This window comes from Staurois parvus, unplaced genomic scaffold (assembly GCF_062004578.1).
Source record: "Staurois parvus isolate SC_StPar_1 unplaced genomic scaffold, SC_StPar_1.0 ptg000347l, whole genome shotgun sequence".
NCBI lineage: Eukaryota > Metazoa > Chordata > Amphibia > Anura > Ranidae > Staurois > Staurois parvus.
Window position 1 is genome coordinate 14,896,262 of NW_028318143.1, and position 18,321 is coordinate 14,914,582.

At 44.5% G+C, this 18,321-nt stretch overlaps 1 protein-coding gene across 1 annotated transcript in view; it reads right to left on the reverse strand.

Annotated features, from left to right (window-relative positions):
* The window catches only part of NRDC (nardilysin convertase), a 79,054-nt gene that overhangs the window by 15,999 nt on the left and 44,734 nt on the right, over positions 1 to 18,321 (reverse strand). Inside the window, exons 21-27 of the mRNA XM_089684479.1 lie at positions 14,212 to 14,339; positions 12,331 to 12,493; positions 12,090 to 12,121; positions 10,324 to 10,462; positions 10,183 to 10,230; positions 9,819 to 9,871; positions 1,004 to 1,087 (exon numbers count right to left, since the gene is read on the reverse strand). Of these exons, the coding sequence (XP_089540605.1) occupies positions 1,004 to 1,087; positions 9,819 to 9,871; positions 10,183 to 10,230; positions 10,324 to 10,462; positions 12,090 to 12,121; positions 12,331 to 12,493; positions 14,212 to 14,339 (647 nt within the window). The remainder of the gene's footprint in view (positions 1 to 1,003; positions 1,088 to 9,818; positions 9,872 to 10,182; positions 10,231 to 10,323; positions 10,463 to 12,089; positions 12,122 to 12,330; positions 12,494 to 14,211; positions 14,340 to 18,321) is intronic.

Here is an 18,321-nt window from a genome sequence, read left to right on the forward strand (position 1 = left end):
TGGCAGAGATCTGCTAGTCTGTGCAGTCACAAGAATGGAAGCCTGAAAATGAGGGAGGCAGGAATGAAACATTCTGGAGATGGGGGTGCATCCTTATAGAGTGGAAGGTTTGTGAGGAATTGACAGACTCTGAATGCCAGAGCTTGTGGGTGGACAGAGGCTATGCCTGGAGGGCCTCACTGCAGAAGTCAAAGGAGTGAAGAAACAAAAGGGGGCACTTCTTGTAGGCCAGAGAGATAGACTTTAGCTTCTTCCACTGGGGAAGGGGAGTCTTCTTGCCACCAGTAACATCCCTGCTGTCTGCTGTTTCTCCTTTTATTGACCAATCAAAAGCTGCGAGAGGGGCAAGACATGAGATTGTTACTTAACTGCTAAAATGAAAAACAAAGTCTCCAGGAAGACTGTGTAGCTGAACTGTGTACATTTTGAATAAATGGACAGGAATACAAATATAATGGCAAGTAAAACATCTTTTTTGGCCATTTCAACTATTTACCCGTTTTGCCCGTAGTTCTGCTTTAAAGAATTATTTGTCTCTCTGATAACTCGTATGTCAATCTCTGGTATATGCAAACGAGTTCATTCATCTCCTATAATTCTTTAATACAGCAGTGATTATATATATCTGCATCTAAATTAATCTGGCCTTCCTTCTGACCATGGTCCTTATATAGGATCTCACACCCTCCAATGGATATTTCAGTTAGTATTGAAAACAAATAATGAATGGGGAAATACATTTCATTTAGGGGGGGGGCAAAGCTGGGAACAAAAGGCAACAAGACCTCACTAGCAGAGTCTATGAGACATAAAAGAAAGTTTGAGAGTAGTTCAATTAGGCATCATGTAAATTGCAGCTTACAATACATGCAGCAGTATGACTTTTTTTTCATGTATTTGATGAAAGCAGAAAAGTATTAAACGATAAGTACATTCAAAATTGATATTTCAATAACATTCTGTATTATGAGAACATTTACAACTGAAGTTCCGTCTCACTTACTTGTACTTATTTGCTTGTGATTCCACTGTGACTGAAAATCCCAGAATTCCAGATGTGTTTCTGCAGGTTGGATACACATGGTATCTATAAAAGATATTATGGAAGAGATTGCATCATTGTGAGTCAATTATATTATAAAGGCCTCATTAAACATTACTATCTGGAATATCTGTCTGCTGTCCCTGTTCAGATGAATTTTTTCTAGAAATGTGAAAGGAAGAGGATGGCTGGTGGCTAAAGATTAGTATTTTTTGGGTATGAAGGTATTGAAATACCACGGGGGGCGTGTCCAAGATGGAGCCGGGTGCGGACGTTTCTCCCTGAGCTCCGGTACCCTGACCTTCCATCCGCTGCCATCCAGGGTGCAGTGGCCACTTACGGCTGCTCCCCGCTTGCCTGGACCTCATCTGACACCCGAGGAGGGGTGTGCTGGTATTCTGCTCTCTTTCTGAGCATCTGGGACACAGGATGATCTGAGGCCTACCGCGGCGTGTGAAGCCGCGGTGTTTCCTAAATCCGCGGCCGGAGCGGATCACCGCCGCGGACGGACCGCCGCACAGCCGGATCCCTGCCCTGTATATCAAACCCTGGCATAAAGGTCAGTCCTTGAGATAGGTGGGGGGGACCCCCCTGGGCCTCCTGGTGGCCCTCTGGACTGTAGCATATCCCTGCAGGACCCCAGTGTGCCCCAGGGATCTGAGATGATGCAGCAGCTGCACTGGATGGATTTGTCCATAACCCTCTCCACAAGTGGATAAATCAGGGGTCTCAGGGATACCTTTTGGCAGCCTGTATACAGTTTGCACACCCGGCCAAGTGATTATAACCATCTACATTTCACTGGCTACAGCATCATGTGAATCTTCTGTGAACACCTCCCCGGTGGGGGACGCGCACACGTGCTAGGGGGAAAATGCCAGAGCTACCTCCCTGTGCCGTGCCACCGTGACAATTTTCTCGGTCATTAGGCTTCTACACCCCGACGTAACACTTCAATAACCTGACAACGTTTTGGAGTCCTGTGGACTACTCCCGGCAATGCATCGCACTCCCCGCACTAAACCCAAACATTGGGCCCAACAGCACTCCCCTTCACAGGGCCATGTCGCTAAGCTGATACCTAGCCCGCCTGAGCCGGATGACAATACCCAGCTTCCAGGTGATCCTGAGTCAGATGGCGATAGTCAGCGGCAATTTCCATCAGGGATGGCAGATTCTTTGGAACACAATCCCGAAGCCCTGCTACACAAATTCCGTGCTATAGTGCGAGAGGAGATTACAACGGCCTCGCGAAAAATTGTCTTCTGATTTGGCAAAGGGCCTAAAGGAGCTGGGCCTTCGCGCCCATCAATTGGAGCAACGTATGGATCTGGCGACTACAGTCTTGGAAGGTCATGAACAGGAAGTTGAAGACCTGCATGCTGAACTGGATTCTTTAAAAGATAAGCTGGAGGATGCCGAGAATAGAGCACGCAGGGATAACCTCCGCATCCGCGGAATCCCGGAGACAGTCACCGATTTACAGGGTACTGCCACTGCTCTTTTCCAGGAATTGGCTCCTGAGATTCCCATGGAGCGCCTGGAGTTCGACCGTATTCATAGAGCTTTAGCACCCAAGCCCATGGAGGGGCCTCCCAGAGACATTATTATTAAATTCCACTTTTACCACACTAAAGAACGTCTACTGCAGGCGGCTCGGAATCGTTCGGTTCTGGAATTTCAGGGTCACTCTGTTCATCTGTTTGCGGATTTATCCCCAGTCACGATTGCCAAACGTCGTACCTTAACCTCTTTCCGACCGCGCATAGCCGAAAGGCGGCTTCACCGCGGCCGGCCAGTTCTGAGTGGACGTCATATGACGTCCTCCCAGAACGCGCTCTCCTGCGCGCCCCAGGGGGCGCGCACCCGGCGATCTCCGTGATCGCTGTGTCCTACGGACACAGCTGATCACGTGATGTGGTGAAAGGCCGATCCCACCGGCCTTTTACCACGTGATCAGCGGTGTCCAATGACACGCTGATCACAGGGAAATGCAAGTGCCGGTTCTCGGCTGCACTTTCCTCACGCTGTCAGATCGTGAGGAAAGTACTGCCGAGAACCGGCAGTTGTCAGAGCGGGGATCGGCACCGATCATCAGGGCACTGATGATCAGTGCCCTGATGATCGGTGCCCAGCAGTGACACCCGCATGTTCCGCCCAGCAGTGCGCCCACTAGCCCCGCCCACCCGTTCCCAGCAGTGCCCCCACCTGTGCCCAGCAGTGCACCCACCTGTGCCCAGCAGTGCACCCACCTGTGCCACTCTGCAGTGCCACCTACCTGTGCCCAGAAGTGCCACCTACATGTGCCCAGCAGTGCCACCCACCTGTGCCCACCCACCTGTGCCCACCAGTGCCACCCACCTGTGCCCACTAGTGCCACCCACCTGTGCCCACCCACCAGTGCTGTCCACCAGTGCAGCCCAGCAGTGCTGCCAGTCAGTGCCACCAGTCAGTGCCCAGGGGTTGTGCCAGTCAGTGCCGCCAGTCAGTGCCCAGAAGTGATGCCAGCCAGTGCCGTCTATCAGTACCCATCATCAGTGTCACCTATCAGTGCCGCCTATCAGTGCTGCATATCAGTGCCGCCTATCCGTGACCCCTAATTAGTGCTGTCTATCAGTGCCGCCTATCCGTGCCACCTCATTAGTACTGCCTATCAGTGCCCTTTAGTGCTGCCTATCAGTGCCCATCAGTGCTGCCTATCAGTGCCCATCAGTGCCGCCTCATCAACGCAAATCAGTGAAGGAGAAAAAATACCTGTTTGAAAAATTTTATAAAAGAAACAAATAAACTTTTTTTTTTTTTCAAATGTTTTGCACGTTTTTAAATTTATAGCGCAAAAAGTAAAGCGCCCAGTGGCGATTAAATACCACCAAAAGAAAGCTCTATTTGTGAGAAAAAAATGATCAAAATTTCATATGGGTACAATGTTGCATGACCGCGCAATTGTCAATCAAAGTGCGGCAGCGCTGAAAGCTGAAAATTGGCCTGGTAAGGAAGGGGGTATAAGTGCCCGGTAGGCAAGTGGTTAAAACCCTATCTTAAAATTCTTCAATTGGCTGCTATAAAGTACAGATGGGGTTTCCCTTTCAAGCTCTTATTCTCCTTCCAAGGTCGCCAATTCCAGGCCTCTTCACCAGCGGATCTTCGGCGTCACTTCAGGGAGCTTAAGCTGGAACTGCCACAATCCCAGAGTGAGGAGATTCCTCTCCCTACGAATCTTCAAAATTCCCAGCTCTCGCGTAAATCTCCTTCTAGTCAAAATGGCCCACAGGCCCTCCAATCTCTACGGGCCCAACGTTTTCAGGAAGTCTCCGCAACTTGATGTTTAGAGACTGGTCGTTAATATACAGCTTAGTCCTATGTGGATTTTTTCTGCCACCTTCTGGACTTGATTTTGGATATGTTCAGGGATTATGTATCTCCGTGTGTTTTACCTCATCTAATCTAGAGTAGAGGTTTCTTTTCACTGCCCTGACTGGTTGAGATCTCTATAGTCTTGCAGGTTTCGAATTGCTTAGTTACAGGTGTATTGGCCTCAGTTGTTTATATAATGTTTTTGTATTTTATATTTAAGCCGAGTTGTTCCGGTGGATGGTTGTGTCCCCCACCGAGCTGGCTAGCGGTATGGTCTTTTGTCCCGCCCGCTACCTAGCCCTTATGTGGGTGTTTTACCCACAATGGATAATTATATTGTCTGAATCAATCTCCATGTTACACAGGTATCTTACGTGTATATCAGATGTCTTAATGTCTTTTCTTTTTCGTCTCTTTCTCTTTGTCCTTTGTCATGTGTGTTTTGTGTTTTTGTAAATTTTTTTCCAGGGCTCCCGGGGATCGTGGTGGATTTACTCTTCCTTTTTTTAAATCACCATGTCGTTGAACTGGTTATCACTGAATGTCCAGGGGATGAACTCTCCACAGAAACGGGTAAAGATATTTAAGTTTCTCCGGGCTCGCCAAGTTGACATTGCTTGTTTGCAGGAAACTCACTTTTCCACTAATTCTGCCCCAAAATATTTTGATGCACGTTACCCTCAGATATTTCAAGCTAATGGCCCTACTAAACAGAGAGGCGTATTGGTCGCCTTTCATAGCAAAACTCCATTGGTCTGTGTGAGGCGTATTGCTGATCCCAATGGCAGGTACCTTCTGCTCCGGGGCACGATTCATGGAATAGATGTTACTATACTGTCCTACTACGCTCCTAACGTTAACCCTGGGCCTTTTCTGTCACACTTATGTTCTCTTCTGGCTACACACCAAAGGGGCACGCTTTTGATGGCAGGGGACTCAAATCTAGTACTAAACCCTGCATTAGATAAATATCCAGCAGAGAGCTCTGACCCTTCCGCATCAGCGAAGTCCTTTGTACGCATGTTAAATACCCATGATCTGGTAGATTTGTGGCGTGAATTTCATCCTCGGGGGAAAGACTACACTTATTATTCACATCCTCATCATTCTCATTCCAGAATTGACCATGCATTCGTTTCCCGTAAACACCTCCCTTTGGTTCGCTCTATTTCAATTTTAACGGTTCCATGGTCAGATCATGAGCCTATTTTGGTAGTCTGCCGATCTCTCCTATGTAGGTCGGCCTCCTCATCGTGGATAATGAACGATTCCTTGCTTTCGCTGCAGGAGATTCAGGCGGAGCTACATCGCAAGTCTCAGGAATATTTTCAATTAAATTTGGGTTCTGTCTCTTCTTCGGTAACATTATGGGAAGCATACAAAGCGGTTCTTAGGGGTCATATTATCCACATAGCTTCGAGGCGAAAAAAGGAAAGACAGTTTAAACAAGTTCAGTTGGAATCAAAGTTAGCTTCTGCGTCGGCCCAATTTAAACAGTCACCTTCCCCGTCGAATCGTAGACTGTTGGATCAGGCTTGTTTAGAATTGGATCTGTGCTTAACAGATGAGGCTGAGCGCTCTTTACGTTGGACTCGCCAGAAATGGTACAGCAAAGCAAACAAACCAGACTCTATGTTGGCCCGTAGATTACGTTCTTTCGCGCAACATCCCAAACCGATATCTCTACGCACTCGCCACAATACCCTTACGAGCAATCCTGTAGCGGTCTTGGAGGAGTTCCGGCACCGACTAGCTAAACTCTACTCTGATCCCACTCGGGCTGACCCTCAGTCCATTTCTGACTTTTTAGCACGTCTACCCTTGCCTACTTTAACGCCGGCCCACAAGGATTTAATGGACCGTAATATCCAAATATCTGAGGTTGTGCAATGCATAGCAGACCTGAAAACGGGCAAACGTCCAGGTCCTGACGGCTATACGGCACTTTACTATAAGAAATTAGCCGATGTGCTCGCTCCCCACCTTGCCGCTATGTTTAACGCGGTGAAGGGAGGTTCGTATTTTTCCCCGGACTCCTTAACTGCTAATGTGGTTATGATCCCTAAACCGGATCGAGATCACTCTTCTTGGGCGAATTATAGGCCTATTTCTCTTATCAATATCGACATGAAGATTCTTACCAAGATTTTGGCTAATTGATTGAATTCCTTTTTCTCGTTTGATCAAAAAGGACCAGGTGGGATTTGTTCCCCACAGGCAGGCTGGAGATGCTATCAGACGTATTTTACAATTGCAACATTTGGCCCATACTCGTAAACTTGATATGATGCTCTTATCGTTAGACATCAATAAGGCCTTCGACACTTTATCCTGGCCGTATCTTCTATCGGTCCTTCATCGCTTTGGCCCTTCCTTTTTACGCTGGATCTCTTCGCTATACACATCTCCTCAAGCGAAGCTTAGATACTACGGATTTGAGTCTTCTACGTTCTCGGTTGCCAGATGAACTAGACAAGGCTGCCCGCTTTCCCCTTTACTTTTGATCTTAGCCTTGGAACCGTTGGCCGAAGCCATCCGTTTACATCCTGATATTAAGGGGATTGATGTGGCCGGCTCCCAACATAAATTGTCTTTGTTTGCAGATGACATATTATTGTCAATCTCGAACCCGGGGATTACTCTGCCTAATTTGCTTGCAGTCCTCGATTCCTTTGCAGCCCTTTCAGGTTTACATGTCAACCCAGCAAAATCAAGAGCTATGTCAGTTACCCTCTCACCATCACTTTTGGTTACTCTGAAGCAAACGTTCCCCTTTCAATGGCTTTCGGCATTACCGTATTTAGGAATTAAGCTTACCCCGACCTATGATGGACTGTATCAGGCTAATTTTCCTACTGTTTTTCATGAGCTGACTGAATTATTGTCCTCTTGGTCTCATTTCCCGCTTTCATGGTTCGGCAGAATTAATGCAATCCGTATGACCTATCTCCCAAAACTACTTTACCTATTTCGTGTCTTGCCAGTTCCAGTACCTTCGCATATATTGCGTATCCATCAGCGAAAACTTTTGTCCTTTATCTGGAGCTCCTCTCGACCCAGAATTAGCAAACATATCTTATTCGCGCGACGGAGTGCGGGCGGGTTATCGGTTCCGAATCTCCAGTCTTATTATTTGGCGGCTAATATTGCCCCCTTGGCTCATGTTCATGCATCTCATCACTTCCCTCTGAGGGCTGTTGTAGATATGATGGACTCTCATCCAATACCGCTCTCCTCCTTGCCATGGCTTCCTCCTTCTCAACGTCCATCTACCCTTAGTCCAACGCTGACGTTATCGCTACGTCTTTGGGATTCTATCAAATACTCCGCTGGCCTTATCTCTCCTCACCTGCCGCTGTTACGTCTATTACATAATCCATTATTCCCTCCGGGTAGGGATAACCCTAGACAGTTTGCATGGTGGCAGGCGCATGGTTTTTATGATGTTCACTCACTTCTATCTCCCACTAGAATAATTACCTTTGACGCTCTGCGCTCTTCTTATAATATCACCCTTTCGAGAACATTTTGGTTACCTTCAACTTCATCATTTCCTAAAAACACTGATACGTACACATTCGGGACCTTATCGTCTGTCCCCCTTTGAAAGCCAGTGCAGACATAGACCTCATGCCCCGGGTTTGATCTCTTTGATTTATTCTTCCATTATATCTTATAGAACCCCTCCGGTTCGTTCTTACCATCAGCGTTGGCAGTTTGAATTAGGGGGGACCCTGGATCAACAGGACTGGCAGAACATGACCCAAGCAATCTCTAAATGTTCTAGGAATGTCATTATCCTTGAGAATGCCTACAAAATTCTATACCGATGGTATTATACGTCTGCTCGCCTAGCTAGTTTTATCCCTACATATTCCCCAGTCTGTTTTCGGGGTTGCCAACAATTGGGCACCATGGCCCACATATGGTGGACTTGCCCTAAAGTAAGTAGATTATGGATTAGGGTGTACGCCTTTCTCCGCACTATCCTTCACACAGACATCAAGCGTAATCCGTATGAAGCACTTTTATTTAAACCATTGGAGGGTCTTCTCCGTTCTGAACGGCAGCTGGCATCACACTTATTTATGGCAACTAAATTGACAATTGCAAGGGCTTGGAAGACTCCTGTCCTTAGTTTTGAGGCTGTCAAAAACCGGATGAATTTCATCATGGTTAATGAAAAATTAACAGCCATATTGTTAGATACCCATACAAAATCTTTGCAGATATGGCGCCCCTGGTTGGATGTAGCTCAACCCTCGAGATTCGACCAATCTCTCCTGTCGATATGAGGTTGGATTTTGCCGTGATCCCCTTGGAGCCTCAACTTCCCCCCTTTTTTTTTTTTTTTTTTTGTGTTGTGTTGTCGTTTGTGATGTCCGTGTCTCTCTATTGTATGTCTTTTCCTTTCCTGCTGTTCAATTTGTCCTTAAATATATTTCACAGATTGTGCTTGTTGTTTTCTGCGCTACATCCGCAATACTTTCTCTAGGTTATGAACATGAATAATTTTTGGGAGAGGCCTCTTCTTGGGCCTCTCATGTTTTCTATAATGTTGATGTAGCTAAAACTCTCTCTGGAGTTTACATTATCATGGACCCACAAAGGTTTGTTAATCATTCCCTTATAACCCCTTCCTTCACCTATTCCTACAAGGCTTCTATGTTAACTCTTCAGCTTATGTCTTTATTGATGCATGCCTTGAATAAGTTCCTCGTCATTTAATATGATCCATAATTGTTGGTCCTTGCATTTATGCTCCGAATGTCTGTTTATTTTTTTGCTTACTATTCAATAAAGCTCTTTGTAAAAGAAATACCACATCATCTTAAAGTGGTTGTAAAAGGAGCTTTTTTTTTTCCTTGAAATTAACAAATATGTCATAATTACCTCCTCTGTGCAGTGGTAGTACACACAGAGCAGTCCTGGTCCTCCTCTTCTAGGGTCCCCCGCCAGCGCTTCTTGACCTTGGCCTCCCCCTTGCCAAGTGCCCCCAGAGCAAGATGCTTGTTCTGGGGGCACTTGTGCATGCTCGCTCCCAAGCCGCTTCTGTGTCTAAGGGAGACACAAAGCATGACTTGGTCCCACCCCCCTACTCCCTCCTCACTGGCTGTTATTGACAGCAGTGGGAGCCAATGGTTCCCGCTGCTGTGTCTCAGCCAATCAGGAGGCAGAGACCTGAGAGAGCTTCTGCTCTCGTGCACATTGCTGGACTGGGATCAGGCTCAGGTGACTATGGGGGGCTGAGGGGAGAGCTGCACACTGAAGGTTATTTATCTTCACACATAGAATGTATGAAGGTAAAAAGCTTCAGGTTTTAGCACCACTTTAAAATCTATTGTTTGTCCAGGCACTCATTTCTCAATGCATTTTCAAGGTTATAAGTAACTTTATAACTTTTTCTTCAGAAGCCTCTTACCCCAATGTCTGCTTCGTCCTCAGAAAATCAAAGCAAGGTTCTTCCATATGCATCTAAAAGACAGATTCAAACAATTATGCTACAACTTACAAATTACTCTTTTAGTTCATTTATTTTCTTTTTTTGTTGAAACAGAGGCAGGTTATTCCCTGAAATCTTTTTCCATGATGCAGATAAAAGTAGAAACCTCACAATTTTCTGAGACTCGACATTTCAGATCCAACCAAGGCCAACTGTAAATTACTGCGATGAGGGGGAGTTTTGTCACATGCATCATGGGATTCACTTATGTATAGACAAGCATCATCAGTTTCGCAAAATATCCAAGATATTAGCAAATTCTCCGTAAAACAAAACTACTTACCACCAAGAGCTCCATCAGTGTGTATTCATGTAAATTCTTAGCACCAGACTGCAATAAATACAAATCATTAGAGGATGGCTTGGAGTCCATAGGGAGAATTGAGAAGTCACAGAGCAGATCTATATAAAGTCAAGTTCTCACCTGGTAGTACACAGTGACCTCAGAGTTGGTATCCCCTTTATTTAGGGATTTGATTTTACACAAGTGATGAGCAGTCGGAAGCTCTACTACCTGGAACTGCACAGGAATCATCTGTTCCAGAGGCAGATATTGCAGCTTTCTTGAAAAAGAGAAACAGACATCATGTCAGTTTATAATACACAGAAGGCAGTATAAATCACAGCAATACTTCAGATTTCAATATGTGCAGAACTTCAGCTCTAGATGACCCTTACATCATGACTAGGACACCTCCTTATCTATCACATAGATACACATCATCCAACCAGTATTCCTGATCCCAGTGCCACAACATTACACACAATGCATGTTTTCTGCAATGGCTGAATCAGCATTCACCAAAATGAAGACACCAATCAGATAAAAAGAAACTATGTCACGTACAATTGCTCATACATACAGACTGAAGAATAGAAATAGCAACCAATCACAACAATCAGATGGGCTCAGGTTATAGTACTCTAAACGGAAGTGAATATTTTTCCTATTACAAAAAGTTGAACGAACGAAGACCATGGCAGCATCCTTGGGACAAGCAGGACCTAACTGGGAGGATTTTCCAGAAGAAGCTGTGTGGCTTTACTAGGATGATGGGGGAGGAAAGCGACATTAGGACTGGGTCTCAATAACTTTAAAGTGCTACTAAACCCAAGACCCTGCATTCACTATATCTGGTCTCCCCGGACCCTGCATTCACTATATCTGGTCTTCCGCAGTACACAGGACATGGAAATGCAATTATTTTAGTAAATATAAACTGCTAAATACCTTTTCTCATTAACAGTATATAGCAGTCATGTGACTTCTATCCAAGTCCAGCTGAGCACTGGTTAAAGCTTATGGGAGTTTTCATTCTGTTCTGATGGTCCTATGAGGCTGCATAACCCATGACCCTCTGTCTGAACAATGTTGATTGGCCCTGTGCTGATCACATGCACTCTCCCAAAGAAGAAAAAAATAACACTGTAGCAATACATGCTAAACTGATTATGTGAAGTGACTCCTAGAGCTCTGTAGTAATAGCAGATGGGTTGCGGACAGTAGAAAGGGAAGATCAGAGAAGACAGGATCAAACAGCCTTTTTACACAATGCGGAGGATTAACCCCTTAGGTTCCACAAGGAGTATAACAAGCATTCTTTCCTGCATATACAGACTAATTTTACTGTTGAGGGTTTAGTAACACTTAGTAACACTTTAAGTGCCCTAAAATGCTCTTAATCTTTACATCTGTTCAATCTCACTAGCAATGGAGAGACTCCTCATTGGGTTACACACTCTCTGATAGCCAGTGATGCTACAAGATGAAGCAAGGAGGGGTAGATCTCCTTATGATGAAGGCACAGAAAGATTCTTTTAACTTCTGTAAAAGAGTTTCTTCCAAACTTCTTACAGATACAAAATACAAACAATAAATGTAAACAATTTAAAGGGAACCTCTACCAAGACAAATACAGAGCCTGCAACATTTGACCTTCATTAGAAAATGAAAGTTGCCTGGCTGCCACTGGATTGAGTACTTTCAGACAATAACCTGAAACAAGCATGCAGACCAGGATACTCAGAGTAAGTCAGTACGCTTGTTCCAAAACAGTCATTTAAGTATTGAAACCACTGGATCAGCATAACCGCAAAGAAATCGTATTCTCAGAATCAACAATAGCAGCCTCCATAGTTCACTTCTACAGGTTCTCTTTAAGCACAGATTTGTAACACTTATAGTCTCACCTTATAACATAGTTCAGGAACTCTGCAGACTCCTGAAGAGAAAGAAACAAAGAACATGCAAATTATCGAAACGTCAAATCACATATTAGTGCAAATGCAGGTTACAAAAAAAAAAAAAAAAAAAAAAAAAAAACAATTCACCCAATTTTCAAATAAAAAAAAATTGCTTTAGGGGAGAAAAAAGAAAAAAAAAAAAAAAGTGCAGAAGTTTCAGAACAACATTATTCAATGTCCCACCTACCTTATTGGTGAAGTTGCCCTGTACTAAGCCCTCCACATAAAGACGGGACTTGAACTCGTCTACAAAAGAGTTCAGCTGCTCCAAGCTCACACCCTTCAGAATGGTCCTGTATTTCTCAATCATAGACCAGCGATTATGTTCCAGGATGATGAGGCGAACATCTCTGAAAATACAGGAGCACAACCTTCAACAACTTGTACAAAACAGATAAGCTGGCGGACCTACTGCTACTGATCCAGTACAGAGATTCTTCAGAGACAAAATAGTAGCGCTGATCATGGAGTATGCTGAATATAAAAAGATGTGTGAATATACACATCTAACATACATATGGAGCTATTATATATAGATGACCGTGATATGAAGCAGCATGATGCTCTGAGGATGAAATCTGCATGTTTACTAGCAAGAATATGGAGGCTACCATTCCTCAGCTCTTTATGAAAATTGTATTGCCTGGTTGTCCTGGACTTACAACATTTTGACTCACCAACCTGAAAAAATATTCAGTCAGTGAAAAAAAAAAAAAAAAAACTCATCTCCAAAATTTATGTACTGAAGCAACTGGATCAGCATTAAAGAAAGGCAGCAAGCCGTAATGATCCACTTGCAATTGTATTGGCTCTCAGATCTCAAACAGCACTCTATCCTCTCCTTGTACATCTTTAAAACCTAGAGTGGTTATATCTTGTCCTTCACTGCCGCTGGTTTTTGCACCTGGCCTCATTGGCAATTTTTAAAGTGGGGCCATAGATTCACGTCTATAGCTGATCAACAGGTTCTGGTAAACTCTAGTCTGTCTACACTCCTGTAATTTTAAAAAGAGAAGTATGGCTTGTTTGTTCATACTTCTCTTCTGGGTCAGAGGAGTGCACTTATTTGTGCACCTCCATGGCCCAGAATCAGTCGACAGCAGGCTAAAACCCACTGCTGGCTGACGTCAATCCAGGCTTTGCAGGGATCCCGACAAGGTTTCCTGTCAGCTGGCTCAGTCTCTCCTGCGGCCCTGAGACCATGAGCCAGCCACTCCTGCCCCCTCCACAGCCTGGCGCTCCAGTGAGCACTCGAGGGGCAGAGCAAAGAGCCAGAGACCAACAGTCACCACTCTCGGCTCAGTTAAGACCGAGAACTGAGCGATCAGTGATGCTGCAGCCATATAGGTGAGTATGTTTGTTTATTTTATGTTTTTGTAATCCCGCACTTCTCCTTTAGGATTTAAACAGCGTTTTTGCATCAGGCTTAACTCTGCTCTCTTTGTCCACTCCAACCATCTGCCTGTTGCAATCCCTTCTAGGATCACTTGCCTGGAACCTAAACCATTCCAATATCTACCCAACCTGCCTGTCATACTGGGATTTCTAAATTCTGCACCCTGGAGCATTAGCGGCATAGTATCCACCCCATCACCTGCTCTGATGAAGACCTAATGCTTCAAAGCAACAATTCAGAGGGGATGACAGGTGACAGAGGGTTCACAAATCATGACACCAGCAATTTCACGAGAGATCAGCAATGGCAAAACATCCCTCAGCATATGTTTCCTTCCAAGTGATAAAGAAGGTGATAGCATTTAATTAATGGAAGGCTAAACAAATCTACCTTAAATAAAATCGGTTTTGACAAAGTAGAGTTGTGCATGTTTGTACAATGTTTGTGCACAGGGCTGACAGGCTTAGGCTTGCTCTGGTTATGTCAATCAAAAGCAACAAAGTAAAATCAAAATGGCATTATGATGTCAGAGGTTTATATATCAAAAGTATATTATATCAAAGTTATACAAGATCAGAGATATACAAGATATCAGATATACAAGATCAGAGATGTGTCAAACATGTAGTACCATTTATGCAATCAGCGTCAGCACACACAGTAAACACTCACTTGCCCAGTTTCTCTGGTTTTATAAGAAGATTGAAGTAGGTCTTTTTCAGCTGCTGTGTGATCATCTCAAATACGTCAGGAGAAGCTATGAAGTCTGCCAGGTGGTCAATGATCAATTCAAAGAGAAGCTACGCAAAGAGGAACAAAGCACATAAAAATTGTTATTCCTTAATGTACATGCTCAAGAACTAAAATTATGTTAAAGTGGAATTCCAGGCTATACCCCACTAATTCTAAAAATGATACCTCCCCCTCCTAACATCTATGCTGACTAACCTGTGTAAGAAAGAGGTACTGTATATACTTACCTATTTTCAGGCTGCTCTGGTCACCTGATCTGGCTAAACTGTGTCAGCCAGCAGCAGTGGAAGGCAGAGTCAACAACGGATGGGCCATAGGAGTTTATGGGTGACGTCCCTGCTTACAGGCATTCCAGCTGTTGTCGAGCGCTCTCTACTCTCCTCTGTGGCCACTGCTGGCTGACACGGGAGATCAGGTGACCAGATTTGAAGGACCTGACAATAGGTAATTATAGGAAACATTCTTACACAGTTTAGTCAGCATAGGTGTAAGTAGGAGGGAGGGAGCATTTTTAAGATACTTTAGGTATATAGCCTAGAATTCCACTTTAATATTGAAAGACATGGCACTGAACAAGAAAGTGAACAGTAAAGTCTTCTTGAACAGTAGTAATCTGATTGCCTTTTCATAACAAATCCCAAAAATATTAGGATTTTTTGTTTACCTGGAATCTCTTGGGAGTACACCACAGGACACAGATATTCACAGGACATCACATCACAGGACACTTAGATATACATGACTAATTGGGTTATGCTGCCTCCTTCAGGTGAAGAGACACTGACCAAAAAATTCTGAAATCCCCACCCAGGAGTAACCCTTCCAAGCTCACCTAAGCCTCAGATTTGTAGCAATGAGGAACACAGACAAGAGAGGAGGGATCTGTGTCCTGTGACGTACTCCAAGAAAAGGATTTTACTGATAACCAAAAATCCTAATTTTCTAATCATATATCACAGGGCATAGAGAACTTAGATATTCAGGTATATTTGGAATGAGGCCAAAAGACCCAAAACCTCAAAAACAGAACAGAGGCAACCCCACTATAAATCCACCTGCAAAACCTTCCACCCTACAGCAGAGGCATGAACATCTACTTGGTAGAACTTAGTAAAATGTATGTATAGTAGATATCAGGTAGCAGCCTTACAAACTTGAACAACAGAAACATAATGCTAAATAGCCCAGGGATGCGTTGGTTGACCCAAGGTTCGTCCCATAGTGAAACGATATTGAGCTGCAGGGATCTGGAGTGAGCCCGAGGATGGGGGACCACACTGAAGGCCGCTACCATCTTTCCCAGAAGTTTAATGCATGCCCAGATCGAGGAATCTTCCAATTTCAGGAACTCCATCTCAGCTTGGAGAGAAAGGCAATTCTACTGCAGGAGAGGTACCTTCATCTGTGCCATGTTGAGTGCCAAGCCTAAGAACTCCAGAAATTGATTCTGAACCAAGGCCGACTTCTGAAGGTTCAGCAATCAGGCAAACCTCTCCAAGACTTGAACTGTCTGCTTATGTTCACCTTCAGCTTCTGAGCATCCTGCTCCCTATGAAGCAGGCCGTCGAGGTACTCCATGCTGGGGATACCCCCGGTCCTCAACAACCCTTAGAACCGGAACACCTTGATAAACACCCTGGGGACCATGGAAAGGCTGAAAGACAATGCCATAAACGGATAGTGGCGATCCTGCACTGCGAAACCATAGGTGGGGGCCGGAAAATTGGGATGCATCCTTGACATCTCTATTTGGCTTGCTAAAAAGGCTGGAATAGAAGCTGTGAGACCTCTCCTTTTCTGGCAAAGGTGCAATAAATCCACTGGGATGGCTGTCTGTCCAGGGCTGTGAAGATGAGTCAAGGAAGCCATGAAGGCCCACAGACATCTTCCCACCTGTGCAAATGAGGGAGCCCCTTTAATGACAGCAGGGTTTTCCTCCAGAACCAGGAGGACTGGGGGTCCAGTTCTTCTTGCAGAACAGGGATGTGGGCTTCTGTTTTGAACCCAAGGATGGTTGCTTATGAAAGGAACCCTTTTAGACTCTGATATCATCACTGGTTTCTAAGTCATCACCTTCACCTTCTTCTTAGGGGGTAAAGGAATTGTTTTTCCCCTACATTCATCTTCTAAATGTAGGCATCTAAAGATGGTCCAAACAAGCATTCACCCTCAAAGGGCAGTCTCTCAATTTGCTTCTTGCAGAGAAGTTTTAACAATCAACACTTGAGCCATAGGATCACGTGGACAGACTTGATGCCCAACCATGAAAGCTGCCATATGGCATCAGTGCCTCTGAAACAGAGTATGTGGCAGTCTTTCTCTGACAGCATTCCCTGGGTGCAGGGCAAGGTTGAGCGATAGACAGCTGGAGCTGTGTTCAGAAGGGGTGGCCCTGAATGCAATTACATCATTGTACGTGTCTGCACATGCACTAGTGCCATACAGCAGGTAACCTAGGACTGGACGTGTCTAAGGATTGCCTAACACTTCCCTCTCTTCTCCATAATGGGGGGGGGGGGGAAGCAATGCTGAGAACAGTCCAGAGGCAGAGAGCATACAGGAAGTTATCAGCTCACAAGACTTCTGACTTCATGAACAGCTCATTTTTTGCACTTGTCAAATGGATATAATAAAACACTTTCAATTGTATACATTTAACCAATGCCAGGCTGTAGCTGCCAAACCAGACACTGTTGTTTCATCAACCTCTCCTTGGGAAGAAACATGTCCGACCTTGGCCTGTGTCCAGCAGAAGGCCCAAACTTTCCAAGAGATGTGACAGATGACTTTCCAAAGTCCTCCAAGGTCTGCAGCATGGTTGGTACATTGGAGCCCAAGGCCTTAGAGGTCCTGATATGGTAGCAGGGGACTGTCCAAGTATCCAATGACCAAAATACCTCCAAGATGAAGAAGGCCCAAGAACAGTACAAGAAACTTTGTAAACATTATAGGTAGGGCCCGAGCCAAGGCTGCAGTGGTTGTTGCCAATGGCAAAGCCAAGAACAAAACACAAAAATTAGTGATCGCTGAAGATACAGCCTCTGTCAATATATATGAAGAAGTCTCTGCAATGAAGTGGGGAAATAACTAACTGAACAGATTCTATCCAAAACTTTTGAGAGTCTGCAAAACCCGGATGGGACAAAACCTCCTTTAAGTTTTGAAACTGTAAACAGGTTTGAATAAAAACCCTGAAAACGTTCAGTTGCGGGAATGGAAACATTAACCCCCTGGTTCAACAACCCTTGAACAACTGAAAGAAGGTCCATCCAACATTGCTGAGACACAGAAAGATGCAAAGCAAAAAAATGTATTTTGTGAGCAGTGGATACTACTTCCTGCACCCATGACTTTGATAGCCTTTATGGACATTTGTGAAGCTTGCATAGCAAACGCCCAAAATAAAGCATGGAGAATGGATGGGCAAGTTCGCTATGAATATTAAAAATGAATTAAAGACAGTTTTCAGTTTGTGGTGCTCAAATAAAGTTTAGATCCACTTTTGGAAATGAGCCCAAACCGTGGTAGGAGGAGGAATGGTGGAATGCACAACCTCTCTATGAAAAGAAAGACAACAATACAAACAGAAAGTAGCTGGAGCAGGAGTGAGAGATGAACACAAAGCTTAAAGTGGTATTTCACTTTTGCATAAAATTTATAGGGTGACCTACAGTTGTGACCAAAATTATTCAACCCCCAATGCTGTAAAGGGGTTTAGGGACTATAGTGTACATTTGGAATTGTATTCAGAATCAAATCCTACAAGGACGTTGTAACTACCCAAATGCAACTAAAATGACATCAATTGTTTATGTAATACAGTAGTAAATGGTTCTTATGTGGTTTCTTCATTGCCACAATTATTCAACCCCTTAAAGACTACCACTCTGAAGAACAGAGGTTCATACAGGTGCTTTCCATCAGGTATTGAAAACACCTGTGGATGTCACCGAGCAGCAATCAAGCATAATAAGCACCAATTAGGCAGCTTTAAAATGACTGTGATACTCAGCTCCTTCTAGACATTTA